The sequence below is a fragment of the Dermacentor variabilis genome, chromosome 7 (genome assembly GCF_050947875.1).
Source record: "Dermacentor variabilis isolate Ectoservices chromosome 7, ASM5094787v1, whole genome shotgun sequence".
In the NCBI taxonomy this organism is placed as follows: Eukaryota; Metazoa; Arthropoda; class Arachnida; order Ixodida; family Ixodidae; genus Dermacentor; species Dermacentor variabilis.
In genome coordinates this window covers 173794357-173815562 of record NC_134574.1, presented here as the reverse complement: position 1 = coordinate 173815562, position 21206 = coordinate 173794357, and the positions used below count along the sequence as shown (strand labels likewise).

Genomic DNA, 21206 nt, shown 5'->3' with positions numbered 1-21206 from the left:
TCACTGCAGGTTACATTGCGTGACTACTTAGTTCGATGGATGAGGTTTCCGCCCCTGAATAAAATAGTTTTGGCGAGTAATAGCAGTACCTTACAGTCTGAATTAAGCTTGTCCAGCAAAGGGACTGTTTACGAACTGCGCGAGCGTCCTAAGCAGTGGTAGGTGCTGAATTACACATAGGTATAGCTTTGTTCTATATACCACATGGTCCAAGCATATGGCATCAGCAATTATATATTTATAAACATTGTGTGGCGTGACTATGCGAGGTCCTATTGCAGCGTTAGTCCGTTTTCTCTTGGTTTTTCGAGAAAGAGAATGATAACCGGATTTTTTTTTCCGGTTGTGTTTGTTCCATTCTCTACGACGCACACACACGTATTACGGAAATTTTGTCCTAAAAAATAGGCATCGCATTCTTTTTATGCGATCCCTCTCATATATTATGGCTGTATGCAGGCCAAAAAGACAATGCCGGAGTGCACAGCTTACATACGTATCGTGCTGGTTCACCAAACGCAGTGATCGCTGTGTTGAGCAGCGTCATCGGCCTCATGCAGGAAGGCTAGCGTAGACATATGGTAATTTGAACCCTACTAGACTTGAAATGCGCGAGAACGATGCCGGTGCATAACAAAAATTCGATAGCGCCTGCCACTTAGATGTTTCGTGGTTGCCTTAGGTTGGCCGTGCACGAGCATGCGCTCTTATGCTTTATGTTTTACTTCCTATGCCAAACGATCAGATAGTGAGCAGATTTACTATTTCATGATGCTAATACAGAGGCACCGGTTTTCTTTGTTGAATTAAAACCGATATAAGCAAAATAGTTCACAACACATACACACACCGCGACTGATGATGTGCGTACACCGCGTCTGATAAAACGCGTCACATTTTCGCGCCCCCAAGAGATATTTCCTCCTACTCTAGTCATCGATCCACCGAAAGGCTTCCCTGACGACCTTATATGAACGGGCTTGACCGCGTCTGATAAAACGCGTCACATTTTCGCGCCCCCAAGAGATATTTCCTCCTACTCTAGTCATCGATCCACCGAAAGGCTTCCCTGACGACCTTATATGAACGGGCTTGGCGTAAATTTCACAAAGTACCATTTAAAACATCTCGAAATAGTTCCGCAGCAAGCGACAGCAATACTTCCAAGCAGCGCCGCGCCGGATCGCCCAAGCCAGAGAGGAGGAAAGACTCTCCGCGTGCCCTATCCTCCTCGCTTGATGAAACGGTCTATACATTCGCCGACCGTTTATTCGGACCTCACGGGGCCTACGGAAATGTCCGAATAAACAGGTGTCCGAAAAAGCAGATGAAGAAAAAAAAACCCCTTTATTTCCACGCACTTATGCAGGCTCGTCAGCAGGCTTGAAGAAATCGTGAATGCGCCATTGCACGCTGTTCTGTTTACGCGCAATCACATAGGCCTGAATTTGGACAGGGTCGTACGGTCACTATAGGCGGCTGAAAGCATGGTCACTGCTTCTACTAGCTCCGCATGCGACGGCAGTGTAGCACATGGTGCGTCATCTTCCGACTCGGAGTCATCGTCCGGCGGCGCAGCAGAAACCTGACGAATAATCTCGCCGTCATCGAGCTCTGCGCATGTCAGTACAGCATGTCAGCACCTGTGAAACTGTGAAATGAGACGGTGTCCGAAATCGCAATGCAACCGCTGCGCAGGTCCCCGCAGAACATTTTCGGCGTCAGTAGGGAGCACATCGGAAGGCGACAAATCCTAGGCCTTCCGGCACCCGCTTGCCGGCATACCCCAGTGCAGTCTGCACAGGCACTGTCGGCGCCATTAGACGCTTGTCGCGATGTTTCCGTATGCCGCGTTGAATCACCGCAACCTCGACACAGCACACAAAGCAGTCACCACCGTGCCGTCACGCCGACACCAGTTGTACAAACGAAAAACGTAGCCTACTCGCAGCGTCGTGCACGAAGAAACAAGCAAAAGCAGCTGCTGGATTGTCTTGACATGGCTTACTAAGCTGAGACCGAAACTGCTGTAGCAACTCTATCGAATCAGGCAGAAACGATGATGATGAGCGGAGATTTCCAGTAGCGCCACTTCGTGGGGCAGCAAGGAGGCTCCGTCCAAAACAAAAATGGCGCTCAGCTAGTCGAACCATGCACCGGTCCGAGTTGGTGCATGGTGCTCTCGATAGAGTTGGCTCAAGGAGCATACGAAAAATCGGACGAGAGGTTGGAAGGTGTCTGAACTTTCAGCAGTTGTTATACATTATGGTCTATGGGGAGAACGGCGGTGCCGCGAAGCAGACTGAACAATCGGGCATGTCCGAATTTTTGGAGTCCAGAAAATCAGTCGGCAACTGTATTCTGTTGTCTAGTGTACATCCTTGCGCTGTTTTTAAACATTATGTATTTAACATTATGAATAAACTTGATTTGATTTGATTCATTTCAAGCGACTAAAGTCTGTTATTTTCATTTGGTGCTGTGGCGGCCTAGGAGCGACAACAGCGGCCTCAAACTCATTTAAGCTGCAAGTTAGCTTTTCCACCAGCCCCCTCTTTTCAGCAAACACCTGCCTGAGGCTGACATAATGCGCAGCTTCTGCCACTGTCGGGCCTGAATCGCCCGTGCTGTTGCTTTCCATGTCGTCCTCATCACTGTCGCTAGGCGACACATGGCAATAACAGAGGCAACGATGGCGGAAAGTCGAACCTCGAAAAGTTGAACCTCATTGCCGACATCTTTTCGCGGTCCTAGCAGCACTGCCGAGCATCTTCTCCTTCGCATTCCATATGCCAAACAACATAGTCAACGGTAGATAGCACGAACAATGTTCAATTTTTCTTTTCTTTCTTTATTGATTTATTTAAGACAATATGCAGATTCCCCGCAGGGGTGTCTGCGTCAGCAGGCGTTTGGTGTGTTGCGACACCATGTACCCGAAGCACACGAGGGTTGGACCCTCCCACGTGTAGCCGTACACGGCTTAGCAGTGTCTAGGGAAAGGGGGATCCTGGGGGTTGAGCTGATGCTTCGTGTTTGGACCTTTAGGCCCCCCGGCGGAGGCAACACACCCCTTTGGCCTCGGCTTCACACAGACGGCACCCCCGGCCTGATCCACCTGGGGGAAAACGGCAGTCGCCTTTTCCTGTCCCCCTCTTCAATCTTTGTCTTTCTCTCTAGCCTTTTCATCTTTCCTGTCTTCACTTCTCCTCACTTCCGTACTTCCGGGCGGCAAGGGTTAACCGTGTGTCATATATTCAACCTTGGATATGTACATTAGGTTATAGTGGCGGTGTATAGCTGGCGTCTGCAGGTTTCTTGGAACCTGCAGCGTCCCCTTGTTGGGCTCGGTGGTGAGTGGCTACCACCGCTACTGAATTTTCAAGCCATCCAATGGCAGAAGCGTTCCCGCGACTTTCAGATCGGCCTCTGAAAAGAGGTTGCACCGAAGCAACTTTCCAGTTCTTCTTAAAACCAACCGAAAACTCATTCCCAAAATACCACATTCTTCACAGTGAAGGCAACACAACCGTAAGAAAACTGTCACCATTCATAGTCTCGAAATGCCTAGCAAACACAATTGGAGCTGGTTACAAAGCCTCGGAGATGGCTAGCGGAGACCTCCTCCTTGAACTGACCAAAAAAGATAACTAAAAAAACTCGCCGAACTCACCACTATCGGTGACATCAAAGTGACAATCTCTCCACACCGCTCACTGAAGACAAGCAGAGGAGTTATATCAGAAGACTTCCTGAACCTCAGTGATGAAGAGCTCCTCGAAGGATTTCAGGAACAAAACGTAATTAAGGTACAGAGAATCACACTACGACGCAATGACCAACAGATTCCGACGAAACATGTGATATTGACATTTGGTAGCAGCACAGTCCCTAGTTCACTCGACGCAGGATATTTGAAAATCAACATGAGGCCGTACATACCGAACCCGAGGCAGTGTTTCAAGTGCCAGAGGTTCGAGCATGGATCACAATCATGCAGAGGCAAAGAAACGTGTGAAATGTGCCAATGACCATCCTTCTGATAACTGCAATGCTCCCGCACAATGTGTAAATTGCAAGGGTGATCATCCAGCTTACTCACGGAGTTGCCCTTGCTGGAAAAGAGAAAAAGAAATAATTGCAATAACTGTAAAGGAAAAGATTTCATTCCATGAAGCGAGGAAAAGGCTAGTGCACTTACCTCAAGTAAGCTATGCCAGTGTGACGCGGCAAGGGGCAGCGCCACACCGGTCTCAGGAATCTACAGGGTCCACGTCCGGTAGCCCTGTAGAAACCCCAACCGCCCCCTCGATGGCTGCAGCCAGTGCTGCTCCATCAGAAACGGAAGACGGGCCGGCAGACCACACTGCCACAGGGCCCGAAGTTGAACCGCACCCCAAGGCCCGAGGCGCGCGTCTTAGCGCCTGGCTCTCGATCATCCAGTGCCTCGGAAAAGGCGATGGAGGTCGATCTTAAAAGCCCGGCGTCATTGACGCCAAAAGACCGGCGCTCCTTGGAGCGCTTACAGAAGGAGAAACATATTGTAACTCCGGTGAGAAAGGGAAAGGTAACCTGAACGGTTACCACCCTTTATTAGGGTAATCAGCTTTTTCAAAACACGTCACCTACAACTTTAAGCTCACGCACATAAGCAATTTTTTTTTCCAATTCCAATAAGATTGCTTTTATCATTCATTGGAATTGCAGAGGCCTAATCCGAAATCTAGGTGACAGCAAAGATATTATAAATAAGTTATCACCAGTGGCATTCTGCCTCCAAGAAACGAACCTAGGACCCAAACATACACATTTTCTTAAAGGTTTTACTGTCGTAAGAAAAGACCGCAAGCACTCCAGTCATTTATCAGGAAGTGTCGCTATTGTCGTCCAAAGCGGCATTCCCACCCGGAACGTTTTATTAAATACTCCGTACGAGGCAGTAGCTGTCACCGTTTTGTCATTTAAGACTGTCACCATCTGTTCATTGTACATTCCTCCCCATAGCCATTTCACAACTCGAGATTTGGAAGATTTAATTGACCAGCTACCGGAGCCTTTTGTTTTAGTTGGAGATTTTAATGCTCACTGCACTCTTTGGGGTAGCGATAAGAATGACCAAAGAGGACAATTTATCGAAGATTTTATTTTGACTAATAACATCTGTCTTTTAAATTCAGGTGCGCCAACTCTTTTTTCACCGAGTTCACACACTTTTAGCTGCATTGATTTAGCATTTTGCTCTCCCAACTTTTTTACCGATCTTAAATGGGATGTACTGGAGACATCATATGGCAGTGATCATCTACCTGCTATAATCAACCTCACCTTAACGCTACCCATTACATCTCACAAACCGCACGATTGGAAACTACAAATGGCAGACTGGTCTGTTTTCACAGAAAGTGCCAGGCTGGAGGAGCTTACTTTAACAGACTTAAGCATTGACGAAATTAATGCAAAATTTACTAACTGTATTATTTCTGCAGCTGTAAAGGCCATTCCGCAATCTTCTGGCGTTGTTCGGAAAAAGCTTAATCCTTGGTGGTCACATGAATGCACCGTAGCAAAAAAAGCAGCAAAATAAGGCCTGGGGAATCTTACGCAGGTACCCAACATATAACAACCTTCTAAATTTTAAACAAGCCAAAGCGAAAGCTCAATATATCCGGAGACAGGCAGAAAAATTTTCCTGGCAAAAATATGTATCTACAATAAATAGCACCGTCACATCCAAAAGGATGTGGGAACAGGTTAGGAAGTTCAAGGGGGACTACTCATCATACACTATACCCATACTTACACTTTCAGGCACTCAAACAACACTATAAGAACAAGCAAATATACTTGGGGAGCATTTCTACAACGTCTCCAGCTCAGCTAACCATTCAAACACGTTCCTAAAATACAAACTGTCGGCAGAAAAGGAGAAACTACCAACTGCTAGCATGTCAAGCGACGAATACAACGCTCCATTCATGGTACAAGAACTTAACAGGGTTCTCTGTGCTGGCAAGAAAACTGCAGTAGGTCCTAACCGGATTCATCATTCCATGCTCGCACACCTCTCCCAAGCAGCCGTAGATACTCTCCTTAAATTTTTTAACAAAGTATTTGAATCCGGAAGCATGCCAAAATGTTGGGAAAATGCAATAGTTGTGCCTTTTTTAAAAACAGGTAAATCCCCCACATCCCCAAGCAGCTTTCGACCCATTGCCCTGACAAGCTGTTTCACGCTTCATATATGGAACTCCATTGATTCTCATCAGTGCGGCTATAAAAAAGGGTGTTCAACGACAGACCACCTCGTCCGACTTGAACACGAAATACGTGAGGCATTCGTACACAAACAGCAGTGCCTGGCAGTTTTCTTCGATTTAGAAAAAGCGTATGATACCACGTGGAAATTCGGGATCTTACGTGTCCTCGCTGCGTTAGGAATCCGCGGCAAAATGCTAAACTGTCTCGCTGATTTTATGTCCAACAGAACATTCCAAATCAGTCTAGGCAATGTGCTATCGCACACATTTATCCAGGAAAACTGCATGCCACAAGGTTGCGTACTAAGCACAACACTCTTTATAGTAAAAATGAACTCTGTTAACAAAGTCATCCCCCCTCTGTTATGCACCCCATATACGTTGATGATCTGCAAATAGCGTGCCGCGCCTCTGACTTACGAACATGTGAAAGGCAGCTCCAGATAACAATAAATAAACTAATGGAGTCGGCTGAGAAAGATGGTTTCCGCTTCTCTACTAAAAAAACTGTTACAGTGCTATTCTCACAAAAACGAGGATTGTACTTAGACCCCGTTCTAAAATTGAATGATGTTGCACTGCCGGTAAAACAAGAATATAAATTCTTGGGCGTAATCTTCGACAAAAAACTAAACTTCCTATCCCACATTAAAACACTAAAGATTAAGGCAAATAAAGCATTGAATATCCTGAAAGTTTTATCTCATAAGCACTGGGGTTCCGACCGAACCTGCCTTTTACGTATTTACCGGTCTCTTGTGCGTAGCCTTTTAGACTACGGCTCCGTGGTTTATGGCTCAGCCAGACAGTCCTATATCCAACGACTTGATCCAGTACATCACCTTGGATTGCGACTGGCAAGTGGTGCGTACAGAACGTCACCTATTCAAAGTTTATATGTTGAATGTAATGAACTCTCTTACAGCAGCGCAGAGCATTACTCACATTCTCTTCCGTACTCAGAATTCAGTCATCACCGCAACACATATGCTACAACATCGTCACACAGTGCAACTCACGCTTACACTACACAAATAAACCGAACATGATTAAACCGCTTGTCCTGCGATATGAGGAATATATTTGGGATTATGACATTCCTCACGAAGTCCTTCAGGTTGCGAGAAAGCCACAGCGTTTGCCCCCATGGCACAATTTTGAACCGTTATGCGACTGGTCATTGACACATTTAAAGAAGAAAGACGCCCCACACGAACACATTATACAAGAATTCCGCGCTTTTCAGAAGAAATACCAAAATTACATAGAATTTTACACCGATGGTTCTAAAACAAATAATCACGTGCATGTGTTGGCCGTATCGGAACACTGGGAAATAAGCATTCGATTACCACAACATGCCTCTATGTACACAGCCGAAGTATACGCAATATGGACTGTAGTTAAAAAGAGCATCGCTGACGAACACGAAAACACAGTAATATACACTGATTCATTAAGCACACTGAAGGCTCTACACGCGAAATCCGAATGTGAACCCCTAATAGGGTACATTTTAAACATGGTAACATTAAACAAATACGGCCGGTCAATTAGGTTTTGCTGGGTACCAAGCCATGTCGGTATACCGGGTAATGAAGCAGCGGATAGGTGTGCATCAATGGCAGTGCACAAATACATAACAAACACGGCGCTTCCATATCGGTATAGTATCACAGCGATTATTAAGGCCTTGACATCCAAATGGCAACAGACATGGGACCATTGCTTAAGCAACAAGCTACTTCTTACTAAACCTGTAATTGGTGAGTGGAAGTCATGCGCTCACCAGCAACTGTTCTATGAGGCTATCCTGTGTCGACTTCGGATTGGACACACACATTTAACACACAACTTTCTCCTTCGAAAAGAAAACCCGCCGACTTGCGAAAAATGCACTCAACCTCTTACAGTAATACATATCCTTATAACATGTCCACAGTTTGAAACACAGCGACGGAAGCTTTTACACAACCTATATAATTTAAATATGCCTTTACACCCTGCCCTATTACTGGCAGATGACCCGCTAGTGCCATTTAATAACCTGTTCCACTTTTTAGTGACAACTGGTTATTTACACGAACTATAATGCAATGCAGGTTTGCCTGCTCTAATCTTGCGTCTCCTTTTGTCTTGTGGCTGGCGCAGCATGGCCTTAGTTGCCTTTGTGCCATTAAACCGCAACTAACCAACCAACAATATGCAGATTGTCTTTGGGGACACAGCTAAAGGCAAAAATTTGCCTGACTAGGCCGTGCCACCCGTACATTGGCAGCAAAATCGCAGTGGCAGGCTTTAAGGAGGTCACACATCGTATTAAAGTAGTACACATTTTCCAACACTTGAGTACACAATTCCTGTAAAAAGAAAGAAAAAAGGTTAAAGTTTACGCAGTTTTCTAAGCACTTGGAAGCACAGCAACAACAAAAAAACGTACGAAAATGTTTTATACCTGTAGAACATTTCTATTAGTCTTCGGATAGTAACAATTCTTTTACCATTTTCTTAAAGCTTTGCTTTGAAATTCCAGAATTTAGCAGGTCCAAAACCAAGGGGGCAGTCATTTAGAAGGTTAGGAAGTTGAACTGCTAGTTTTTGATCTCCATATTTTTTTGTGCAACGTGGTTTTTCTGAGGTTATAGCTTGTCATTCTGCCATGGTATTTGCTTTGGAAGGAACACTTGTCTTCCCAGAATCGCCGTGAAATTTTGAGGAATAACTTGTAAGGGTGAAGTTTTGATGCTGTTAATATTTTATATTTGTTATAGTATGGTTTAGTGGTATCAGTACGTTCTAAGTTACCTATCGCGCGCAGTGCGTGGTTTTGGAGTGTTTGAATTGATCTTAAGTTAGTTCGTGTAGTGGTTGACCAAACTAGAAGATAGAAAACAATAAGTTAATCGAGAATGTATAAGCGCGTTGTAAATATTGCGCTTCACATTTATCAGTAGCAAATATCGCAACCTGTTTAGCACACCGACAGCGGAGCACCCAGTTTTTGTCCTAGCTTCGGCATGACGCAAGTCCTAGCTTGCACGACGCCACAACACGGGCCACCGCTAACCAGCCACAACGCTCTCTGGCTCTTCACCAAACTGATGTTGATGTTAATGTGACTTCACCCTTCCAAGCACCCTCTGCGTTTGCGCTTGGAGGTCGTTCTGATGTCTGAGGTTCGTTCTTCTGCCTGGCCGACCTATCGCCATGATGGCACTACAAAAAGTGCAAACACTATATGTTAACTGGTACGTACATAATAAGCTGGTACGGTTCATGCGGATACAAAATGCATTGATGTTCAATGGCCGCTTAGTCAGGGATTTGACTTTGCTACTTTTAAAATGAAACTGCCATTTAAGCGAGTATGGTTTAAGGAGATTGTACTGTACTGATATGTTGGTGCTTTGAAAAAGCAGTCAACAGGGAATTCCTGACGAGTTTGTTGAAGTGGTGTTCTTAGTAATGAGGTTTCACTGTATTTAGCAGGGTATGCCAGCCATGCAGTGTTTGAGGTGGTTTGAAAATTTTACCATTTGAGGTTTGATAAAACAATCTACATTTACAGGAGCTGTCCTGCAAGTTGCTGCTCAGTTCATTGAAACAAATTATCATATTCTATCTATCCTGATGCGCACGTCTTTTTCCAAGACAATGGGTCCCGAAAATGCCTGCATGTCAAGATTGGATATGAAACTGAAACCACATTCGTAACCCTAGTAACATCCTACTATCAAAACAAATGCCATTGCATCACAAGATGGCAACAGAACAAGTTTCTATGTGTGCTGGGTGTGATGATGCAGCACTTTCATAACAAAAGCTCATATAGTAAGGGAGGTATTTTATGTGTTGTGCTGATGGCAACATAGCTGCATCATTTTTCCGTTATGTGAGTCTTGTGTGCATTAATGGGCAAACTGGCAAATTGGTTAGTCTAGGTGGGGGCCACCATCCTGTTAGCGATCGTTGTGGAATTATTTGTGGAATTCAAACTTGAGATTATGCAGAGGATGTCAAGTTTTGACCCATAGCAATAAGGGGCTGATAGAGGCAATGATGTGAAATTTGGTGTAATTAAATTTCCATTCTGTTAAAGTAAATTCGGCAATTTTTATTTTTTTCAGATTATGCAAATGTAATATCTGGGTGCACATTATTTTCTTACTTTGAACTTGTGAGAATTTAGTGTGAATTAGGTTCGGGGGCACGTAAAAATAGGTAAATGCAGTACGAACGAAATTGTACTGGGCAGCATAAAATGTGTCCACGAAACTGACATGCTATGCACGTCTAATATTGTGTCGCATAACTCGCGTGTCAGCACCTGGGTTTATTAATTATGTACTCTTGTTTGGTTCCAGTGATGAGTTGACCCTGGAAGGCATCAAGCAGTTCTTTGTAGCAGTGGAGCGTGAGGAGTGGAAGTTTGACACGCTGTGCGACTTGTACGACACCCTCACCATCACCCAAGCTGTCATCTTCTGCAACACCAAGAGAAAGGTAGGTTAGGGAGTGCAGGCGGAGCTAGTGTTTGTGCCTTAAGACAACCGTGCCTTCTCTTGACCACTTGGTGGCATGTTTCCCAGCCTGTAAATTGTACTGGCTTCTCCTGGTCAAACAGGAGCAGGGATACAATAGCTCCTTAGTCAAGCAAGGAGCTATTGTAATAGCAAACGTTCGAACGCAGCAAAACCTTGTCCATACGTTCTGGAGAAAACAAGCAATCCGAAGTAACAGAAAAAATTTGACAGACGCAACTATTGTTGACATCTACGTAATGCGAAGTGTCGCGTGGATAATTGCGGCACTAAACGCCGACATGTGTCGAGCTGGTGATGATGCTATGGCGGCCTGAGACGTCTTTTGTTGTTATCCTATTGCGTGGCGACTTTTAAGGAGGAAGGCAGGGATCAGAGCTAACTTTTTTGTTCATTGACCTAGAGCACCGAAATTTGGCAGTCGCACTCAGAAGTGTCTTAAATAAAGAAATATGCAGTTTCATTACGATGCCCTAACTAGTTTTCAAGTTACAAAATGTTACATACGCATACCTGCCAACCCTTCCGATTCTCCCGGGAGATTCCAGATTTTTGACTGAACTTTCCGATTGTACGATCACTGTCTTATATTTCCAGAAAAGTGGTCTCTGTTCGCACAATAATGGTTTTTGCGGAACCGGAACTGCGAAACCTAAAGCCACATCGTAATCGTCAGCATCACCAACAACGGCCGCACTAGCACCATCGGTATCATCGACTAAGCAGCCGACTACGGTGCCTAGTAAGCCGGCCAAAGCCAGAGCCAATGTAGCTCTTGTATTTCATGCAGGCCTTCCTCCACGGTGCATCTTGTTGCTGCTGCTTGTGTGTATGATTAGTGTTGGCTAGGCTGTGTGTATGTGGTGCACCGTGTAAAGTTACAATCCTCGTGTGCCCAAGAAAAGGTATTTGCAGAAGTTTTTGCGATCTTATACTTCTCAATTTCCATGTTTCTTGACATCAAGAAAAGAAGAACCTTATGCATTTTGTACAACGTGTGGATGCAACGTCAGCACATGGTGGCAAAGGCGGCTTGAAACTGCACGTTTTCACGACGCACCGCTGAGCAGCAAGACAACATAGTGAACTTTCTCCGGAACAACTGTGACGACAGTGTCATACGTGTGGAGTGCCTGTTCACGGGATTCCTCGTCGAACACAACCTACCCCTTAGTGTCAGCGACCACGTTGGGCCTCTTCTACGGAAAATGTTTCCGAAATGCGACGAAGCCAAGCGTTATGGATGTTGACGCAACTCTGAAACACAACTCTGAAGAACGCGGAGATGACCAACCTGAAATTTATTTCAGAGGCGTCGCTCTCGAGCCTTCGTTTTTTTATTCAGAGTTTCCCTCAGCTGCTGCCCCGAGATTCCAGTGAATCTGCTGAAGACGCTTTAGATGCTCTTGAAGCTGAGTTTGCCACACTACAGGTGTACAGTCTTCAAGAGCACATTCTGAATGAAAAAAGGTGGGACATGCAGTAGTCTATGGTTAGAAAAATGAAAAACACTGATGGAAAACGTGTTTCACCGAGTTGCTCAGGTGATGCTCGATTTACTCGTGATACCGCATAGCAAGGCAGAGTGTGAGAGGATTTTAGCACGGCGCAAAAAAACTAGGACTGAATTCCGCTCATCAATGTGCGACACAACCCTCCAACACCTGCTGCTAGTGAAGGGCTGTCAGTCTGGACCATGTTTTGAGCAAAGCTACTCGGACAAATTTTTGAAGGGTGCAGAGCCTGCTATTGCAAGGTCCCTGCAAAAGGACTCATTGACCCCCCCCCCCTCCCCCCTCGTTGGCGCGAATAGAAAGTCTCCCAATTTTTAATCTCACCAGGTTGGCAGGTATGCATACGTTCCGCTTGTGGAAAACCTGGCACTGTAACGAAACATGCCAGGGAGCTGCCTGTAGTTTTAATCTTTGCTGAAAAGAGCACTACAGGGTGCAACAGTTCCAAAACTTTTTAACTGCTTTATTTTTTTTACACAGAACACCATGTTCACCTTCACTAATTGTACCAGAACTTGTCATTCACAAATTAGCATGCAGAAAAAAAACTAAACTCTCAGCAAGGTATTGAAGACTGTCATACCCTCAAGCACACTTCAGGGAATGCATAAAAACAAACAGGTTCAAAATAGGTCCAGGCATTCCCATGCTACCCTTTCCCACAGACAGTGCAGAATGCCCTAAACACACTTTTGAGAAAACGTCTCTCAAAGTTTTTGGAGCAGTTCACATCTCTGAAAATTAACCAGGATTGTAGTTTTTGCTGTCTTTGCTTACAGGTGGTTTTTTGGATGTCTGCCCTTTGATTTTGTGCACATGAGACGATTTTCTGGCTCGCTGACAGTCAACGCCCGATGTGCTTAGTCGTGCATTTCGAGGTGCCGACGCGCGAAGTACCTAGCCGTGCAGTTCGAGATGCCGATGCACGAAATGCCTAGTAGCGGGCTTGAGGAGTGGACACTTGAGGTGCTTAGTCACGCAGTCCAAGGTGCCTAAGCGCGAAGTAGCTAGCCGCAGTGTCCGAGGTAACGATGCACGAAATGCCTAGTCGCAGGCTCGAGGAGTCGATGCTCGACGTGCTTAATCGCGCAGTCGGAGGCGTGATGCATAAATGCTTAGGTGAGGGTCTGAGATGTCCGCGCGCGCTGTGCTTGATCACAGAGTCAAAGACTCCTTTGCACGAAATGCTTAGCCGCAGGTCTGAGGATTGCGTGCGCGATGTGCTTGGTCACGAATTCCGAAACACTGAGTGCTGAAAGGCTTAGCCGCGTGTCCGAGGATTCCGCACGCGAATCTTGGTCGCGATGTTAGTGTCGCCGATGCTCGGCATGCTTAGCTGCAGGTCTGAGACGTCCACAAACATAGGGATTGGCCACACTACTGCGATGTGTACTGCGTAGCGCCCGTTTCAACACATCAAGATTACGGTGAGTTGGGACTTCCAGACTTGCAAGGTACAAAGAGCCGAGCAGACGACTTGAACGCCGGACCAATGGCGAACTGCGCTGGAGTCATGTGGTGGGCACGGCCAATCGCAGACTCCGGCACAACCTTCAATCATTTCCTTTTTGTGTACTTGTTTCTGTATGGAGGAGGTAGCTGAAGCAGCAGATTTGAAGACAGAGAAATGTGCTTTCCAATGAGACCAAGATGGCAGCGCTCGGTAGCGCTGTTCCGGAGATATTGTGGCTTGAAAAATGCTGTTCTTTCTTGATTTCTGCAAAATTTCTCGCCACCTTGGCTGATAAAGCAAATCTTCTAGAGCGCTTCTACGTGGCTTACAGTGATGATATTTCGGAATCAGATAAAAGAGAGAGTTATAGCAACTGAAAAAAAAAACAAATTTTTTCCCCCCTTCTTTCACGATGCAAAAGCCACGTTCCTCCTTAAGAGGGCGATGGGAAACTGAAGCGAAATCAAGCTAGTGGGTGATGCCGGATGCCACCGAAGCAAAACAGGATGCCCACATCACGCCGCCTGCAGCAGGGAATGGCGGCTCATTGGATTATCGCCTCCTAAAAGTGTGCAGTACGCTACCAATGGCCCTATGCACCACGCGCTGTAAGACAGATAGGTGAACAGGCTTATCGCAAAAGGTTTGGTGGCAATAGCTGTGAATGCGGCGGGCTACGACTTGGGTGAAGATTTTCTGGTACCAGAATAAGAAACTGCGCGCCTTCATTTTCACGTGAGACGGGCGGCTTATATACTGCTCTCGATTGCACGCGCCTTCCGTCTTCTCGTTTACATTGGATCTTGTGGCTGGAAAATGTATACGATCGCAGTCTGCAGCAGGAAACAGCGGCGCGTTTCGTTTATCGCCTATTAAATAGGGACACAGCTCATTGATGCGAAAAAAATCTCGAAATAAGTAGTTTTGAAAATGACATTTCTAATACCTACAGCTACTATTCCTATAATTCATCAAGTTTTCCATATTGAGGTGGGAGGAAGGGGGAGTATTTTGCGCACAATATCAATTTATAACATCACTGTGAGCTGAATGGCGTGCAAAAAAAACCCTTTTTATTGCGGCGCGTCGCTCTTTCCCTAGGCTTTCCCTAGGCATCTTGGTCTCGTTGGAATGAGGAGTCTTTCTTCAATTTACCGTCAAAAGCAACTCCGCCGGCTCACCAGCGACATTGAAATCCGGCGAGAAAGGAAAGTCCAAACGCGCAGTCCCATTCATAGACTGGCGCATGTGGCTGGAAATGCATGCTGTGGTTGGGTAATCGAGGTTCCTGTCGTCTGCTCCACTCCTTGGGCGACCTGATGGCGCATCTAGTAGGTTTGTGACAGGTCCGCAACGATGTCCGATCCGCCGGGGAAGTTCACCACGAGGCATAAGCTTGGCAAAAAGAAAAGTGATCAGCGTATAACTTTCAAAGGCGTTCGATTCGTTCAGAAAACATGAAGAATAGTGCGCTGCCAACCGCAAGCGATTCCGAAGCCACGGATGATGGCAAAGTAGGCCTAGGCAGCTTATCAACGAGTGAAAGTGTTCCAGACAGTGGCCACGTTCGGCATGACACTGCAATGTTGTAGCGTGCAGATTTGCTGCAGAGGGAGATAAGTGCCCCAAAAAAACTTGCAAGTTCTTGCTTCAGCGCCAGCAACAAAGCGAAAGTTGTATTCCCTCACTCTCACCGATGACGTTACAGCCGCAATAGTCAACGCCGAGGCAGGCTTCGCTATCGTCAGTTTAGACGCGGTGAATGCACTGATATCGTTTGTCAAATGCAAGGTGTGCGGTGGCAGCGTCATAGTAGGCAAAAGCGAATGAGAATAAGGCCTTGCCAAAAGATAGTTATCACATGTGCATGCTGTGGTGATGTCACGTTGGCGTGGTGCTCACCCCGTGTGAACGGCAACCAGAAGAGCAACCCGTTGTGAACGTTCCTGCAGCGCGCGCGATGCAAGCTACCAGGAATCTGCAGACTGCGCTAAATAATGTTTTTGCCACATTTGGGTGGGGGTGGGGGTTGGCCATAGTCAGAGCATCTACATTCTTGGTGGCTTTTAGCCACTTTGACTGCAAAATACTGCAAAATAATTGTGCACTTTTGATTAAAAGTGAATGCATTTCTTTTTTATTCTTTCTTCAGAACGCCAATTTTTTACTTCTTGCTGATTTGTGGCAGTGATATCTGCCTTCAAGGCAGCTAGAGCCATAATTTTTGTTGTGGCTCGTAGCTTGGTGTACAAAGCACACAATGGTAGGAACAGATTTTGGAACTTATGCTTGAAAATTTTTCAGTTCTGCTTTAGATCAGACAGTAGGGTACCCACATTAGGAACAGTGAAGATTGAATTGCTATAAAATCACTAATATATGTTATATCAAAAGAAGTATTCCTACCAGTGTGTTCCTTATGTTTTCTAGTACCTATACTCCGTTTCACACATCAGGTGCAACACTGTAGATGTCCGCACGCCAAATTTCATCCTAGACGCCAGCGCTTGTTTCTCCCCTGGCGGAATGATTTCATCTTGTAGGTTTCCACTGTTTCCCTACAAAGTCTCAACTTGCCACAAAAAGAAATGACCTGTATTTTGTATGTTCAAGAAAGATTACTTGAAGTAATCACTGATGCGGGATTGCTTGGCACAATAGTTTGCCGCCCCAAGTCCATGTACACTTCAATATACAGTCGCCGACTGATTTTCCCGACTCCGAAAATTCGGACATGCCCAATTATTCGGTCAGCTTTGCGGCACCGCCATTCTCCCCATAGACCATAATGTATAACAACTGCCGAAAGTTTGGACGCCTTGCAACCTCTCGTCTGATTTTTCGGACACTCCTTGAGCCAACTTGATCGAGAGCACCGTGCACAGACTCTGACCGGCGCATGGTTCGACTTGCTGAACGCCATTTTTGTTTTGAACGGAGCCTCCTTGCTGCCCCACGAAGTGGCACTACTGGAAATCCCTGCTCATCATCATCGTTGCTGCCTGGTTCGATAGAGTGGCTCTACAGCAGTTCCAGTTTCAGCTTAGTAAGCCATGTCAAGACAATCCAGCAGCTGATTTGTTTCTTCGCGCTAGACGCTGTGAGCAGGCCGCATTTTTCGTTTGTGCGACTGGTGTCGGCAAGGTGGTGTTTGCTTTGTGTTCTGTGTCGAGGTTTCGGTGATCCAACGCGGCATACGTAAACATCGCGTCAAGGGTCTAATGGCGCCGACAGTGCCCGCGCAGACTGCGCTGGGGAATGCCGGCAAGCGGGTGCCGGGAGGCCTAAGATTTGTCACCTTCCTATGTGCTCCCTACTGACGCGGAAAATGTTCTGCCGAGACCTGCGCAGCGGTTGCGTTGTGATTCTGGACACCATCTCATTTGACAGTTTCATAGGTGCTGACACTGCTGTATTGACATGCGCAGAACTCGACGACGGCAAGATCATTCGTCAGGTTTCTGCTGCACCGCCGAATGATAACTCTGAGTCGGAAGATTACGCACCATGTGCTACGCTGCCGTCGCATGCGGAGCATGTACAAGCAGTGACTGTGCTTTCAGCCGCCTATAGCGACCGTGCGACCCTCTCCAAGATTCAGGCTTATCTGATTCCACGTAAACAGAACAGCGTGCAATGGCGCATTCACGATTTCTTCAAGCCTACTGCCGAGTCCGAATAAGTGCGTGGAAATAAAGGATTTAATTTTTTTTTCTTAATCTGCTTTTTCGGACACCTGTTTATTCGGACATTTCCGCAGTCCCCGTGAGGTTTGAATAAACGGTCGGCGACTGTATCTGGGATTGATGGTAATCAGGTGCGTTGTGCCATTCAAGAATAGAAGACTGGAAAGTTATCACTGTTTGCAAATAGTGTACATAGAAATTTTTCAGTCATTACTATCTTTTCAATTTTCTTTTTCGCAAAAGTTCGTATAAAATTTACCCTACGTATTAAACGCAACCTCCCAGCTTTTCTTCAGCTTTTCTGGAAAAGTTTGTTCAATATGCAAGTGATAGGGTAATATAACAATAGCGACGGCTTCAACGGCACTATAGCAACGGCTTCGTGTCGCAGCTTTCTTGGTGCTTTGTTTTGCAGCAGCATGAACCCCCACTTGTTTTCGGGCACTACTCGTGAGTGCTTGGTGTGCCTACTCCTATTCTCCTGTATGGAAACTGGCGTTGCATTGCGTGGGGAGGGGAGATGCAGAGGATAAACCCTGGCGTCAACGAAGACAGGGCCAACGTAGGTGCTACACAGTGTGCCGCACTGGCCTTGCACATTATTGGTCCAATACTGAGTCCGCTTGAAATGTTACTAGGAAAACTGGTATTCGTGTCATTTGCAGCCATTCCATGGTGGTGTTTTTCGCAGGTGGACTGGCTGAGTGAAAAAATGCGGGAAGCCAACTTCACCGTGTCATCCATGCACGGCGACATGCCTCAGAAGGAGCGAGACGCCATCATGAAGGAGTTTCGCTCTGGCCAGAGGTGAGCCGGCCTCAAGCTGGTCATGAGTTTGCTAACTGTAATTGTGTGTCTAGCTGTAATTGTTCTTGAATTCAGGCTTCATTTTCCTACTGAAAATTTAACTACAATTGTGGCATAACAATCTTGCTCTATGTGCAAATTCACACTTTGCACACGAGATAATTGAGAAAAGGGCGTGGGTCAGATTTTTACAATATGAAGCCAACAATTATCTGTTTTAATTGAAATTAAGAAGTTATACAGTTAAGCCAAATGAAACTTTTCCTTTGTGGTTTTGTGTATTGCCTATTAAGCAAGCTTCTTTGATATGTTTCAGCCGAGTGCTCATCACAACAGATATTTGGGCTCGGGGCATTGACGTCCAGCAGGTGTCCCTTGTCATCAACTATGACTTGCCCAACAACCGAGAGTTGTACATTCACAGGTGGGTGCAGTAATACAGTCGATCTCAAATATACTCAAGCCCGTTTATAATGGTTGCAGTTACAACAAACGCTCGGTTAGTACAGGCAATGATTGCACGATGGTTGTCATTTACATGCTGTCCATGGCAACGAGTTTTGGAACGAATGTTTTGTAGCTGGATGCTCCTTCAGAGTGAACACAGTAGTACGGTTTTAAATATGAAAAAGGTTACAAGAATTGGAAAAAGGTTACCACGATTGGATAAAGTTGCAGTTTTGCCTGAAAGGCGAAGGATCGATTGGGATAGCAAATTAGTAGACAGTTATACAAAATAAGGATAGTAGTTTGACTGGCCATATAAACTTTGAAACATTCGCTTACTAACTGAACAACAAGCATGGTGTCAGCGTGCACAGCCAAATGTGAACCCATCACACTCAATGACCGCACACACTCACTGTCAAAACACTGGTGTAAGCAAACGCAGCAGCAGCAAGCAAATACCTGGTGCTGTTTATTGCTTCAATGCAAACAGCAGTGAGAAAACTCCACGCATAAAGGTATTAGCTGTCTGATCACTTTCAAGATAACAGCGCACACGAATGCGCACCACCGAGCAAAGAATGCAATTAAATGAAATGCAAATAAAAGATTGACGACCATCATAACAAGTTCGAAACCAACAGTAACTAGATTTTCAGTTCTTCTTTTAAATGCAACAAACCTCGTCAAATTTGGTGCAGTGGTTGCTGAGAAAAATGAATTCTCCTTTTACCTGTATCTACATAGGATCACCCGAGCTAAAGCTTCCTCTAAACTGCTCTTGGTCAGTGGGCATTTTGACTTACAAATAAAGTGCCCAGTTATCCACCTACAACTTGATTTTTACTGTAGTGTGTTCTACAATATCATTCATAATGATGGAAAATAAAAGAATGCCAAGCACCAAGTCCTGAGGGACGCCAGAGTCAACCTCTGATCACATGCTAATGATGGCTATTAAGATAGGGTGACAACCAGGCTGTAAGCCTTGGGTTTTGTAAAACCTGTTCTAATTTAACATTTTTTATGGAAGCCTTGTCGAAGGCCTTGGAAAAATTAATAAAAATTGCATATGTTTGGGAACAACTATTTATTGAGTTTATGAAATCGCGCAATCTGTTTTCTTCGACCACGTCGTCATTTCGCCAGTTTCATGACACTAAGATGAGCCAATTGGAGATAAAAGACTGTCACATTGGAACAGAAGGCAGCTATCGTAAAAGCAGTCTCATCAGGTGCTAAAAAGTGCTGTTACGCACCGTGAAGATTCTCTTGCTGTTTTACAAAAACTTCATGGCATATGTGGCCGCGTAGCTCTACGCGAGCCGCATGTCTCCTTGTATATGTTTACAGTTGTGCACCCCATTGGGCACATATTGGCATAAAGAGCAATAATTAATATAGTAATAAAGTAATTTTGGCTGCCCTTTCAGCAGCATTATGACGAGGTTTTACTGTTTCATATCTTTTGAAGTTTTGAAGGTCTTGCACACCTTTTAATGGTGAGCTTGTTGGTAGCTGCTGAGAGAGAAAGTTGTTCATTTTGACCATAAAGGGAGCATGAAATTGCGATAGGATATTTCTCTGTAAGGAAAAGTAATTTATCTCAAATATCTTGGAAAGTGACAATATTTCATCTAGGCATATAACCTTTTTTACGGACTGTTTCTTTTGTTTGTTTTCAGAATTGGAAGGTCTGGTCGTTTTGGTCGGAAAGGTGTTGCCATCAATTTCGTTAAAAATGACGACATCCGCATCTTGAGAGACATTGAACAGTACTACAGTACCCAGATTGATGAAATGCCCATGAATGGTAAGAGCTTTGTTAGTTTACTTTGGGCTTCTTGCTGCCAATCATTGGTGCTTGTGATCTTACTGCAACATAGGTATTTTCTTTTTTTGTTTTCAGTTGCTGACCTCATCTGAAATCTTCACACAAGCCAAGCACATCATTAATTCATGTACAAAGCTAAATAAAACATTTTTCCTATCTTACACTTTACGTGGGACCTTATTTTTCTGTCACATTGAACGTACATTTTGGGACTCAATTTCACTAACTGCGAGTTCGATGTCATGCACAAGTCAAGGTGAGCAATTGACTGCTGTGAAATTGGTTTAGCTGTCATTATAAGTTTGCTTCCAATGTGTGAAGTTTGACATGCTATAACTATGGCTCGAATCAGTCTAGACCATTCATTCTCATAGCACTTCAAACTCTGATCATTCAATGTAATTTTGATATGCCAGTGACCATAACAAACATCATTCATAGAGCGCACTTCTAGCTCACAAAAAAAAATATTTTAATATTTTGAAAACTACTTGTTGCACAGCAAGATCAATTGCATATTTGAAATCATGTCAGAATACATAGGTAAAACAAATTTGATACAAATTGTCTGCTGTGAAATTGGTTTACCTGTCATAAGTTTGCTTCCGATGTGCGAAGTTTGATGTGCTATAACTTTGGCCGAAATCAGTCTAGGCCATTCATTCTC

General features: G+C 45.0%; 1 protein-coding gene across 1 annotated transcript in view; it reads left to right on the top strand.

The window, feature by feature from the left end:
• LOC142588509 (eukaryotic initiation factor 4A-III) overlaps window positions 1–20702 on the top strand; it is a 61350-nt gene extending 40648 nt beyond the window's left edge. The window contains exons 6-10 of the mRNA XM_075700321.1: window positions 10622–10760; window positions 18143–18258; window positions 18575–18682; window positions 20391–20518; window positions 20615–20702. Of these exons, the coding sequence (XP_075556436.1) occupies window positions 10622–10760; window positions 18143–18258; window positions 18575–18682; window positions 20391–20518; window positions 20615–20631 (508 nt within the window). The 3' untranslated portion in view covers window positions 20632–20702. The remainder of the gene's footprint in view (window positions 1–10621; window positions 10761–18142; window positions 18259–18574; window positions 18683–20390; window positions 20519–20614) is intronic.
• Window positions 20703–21206: the final 504 nt, after the last annotated feature.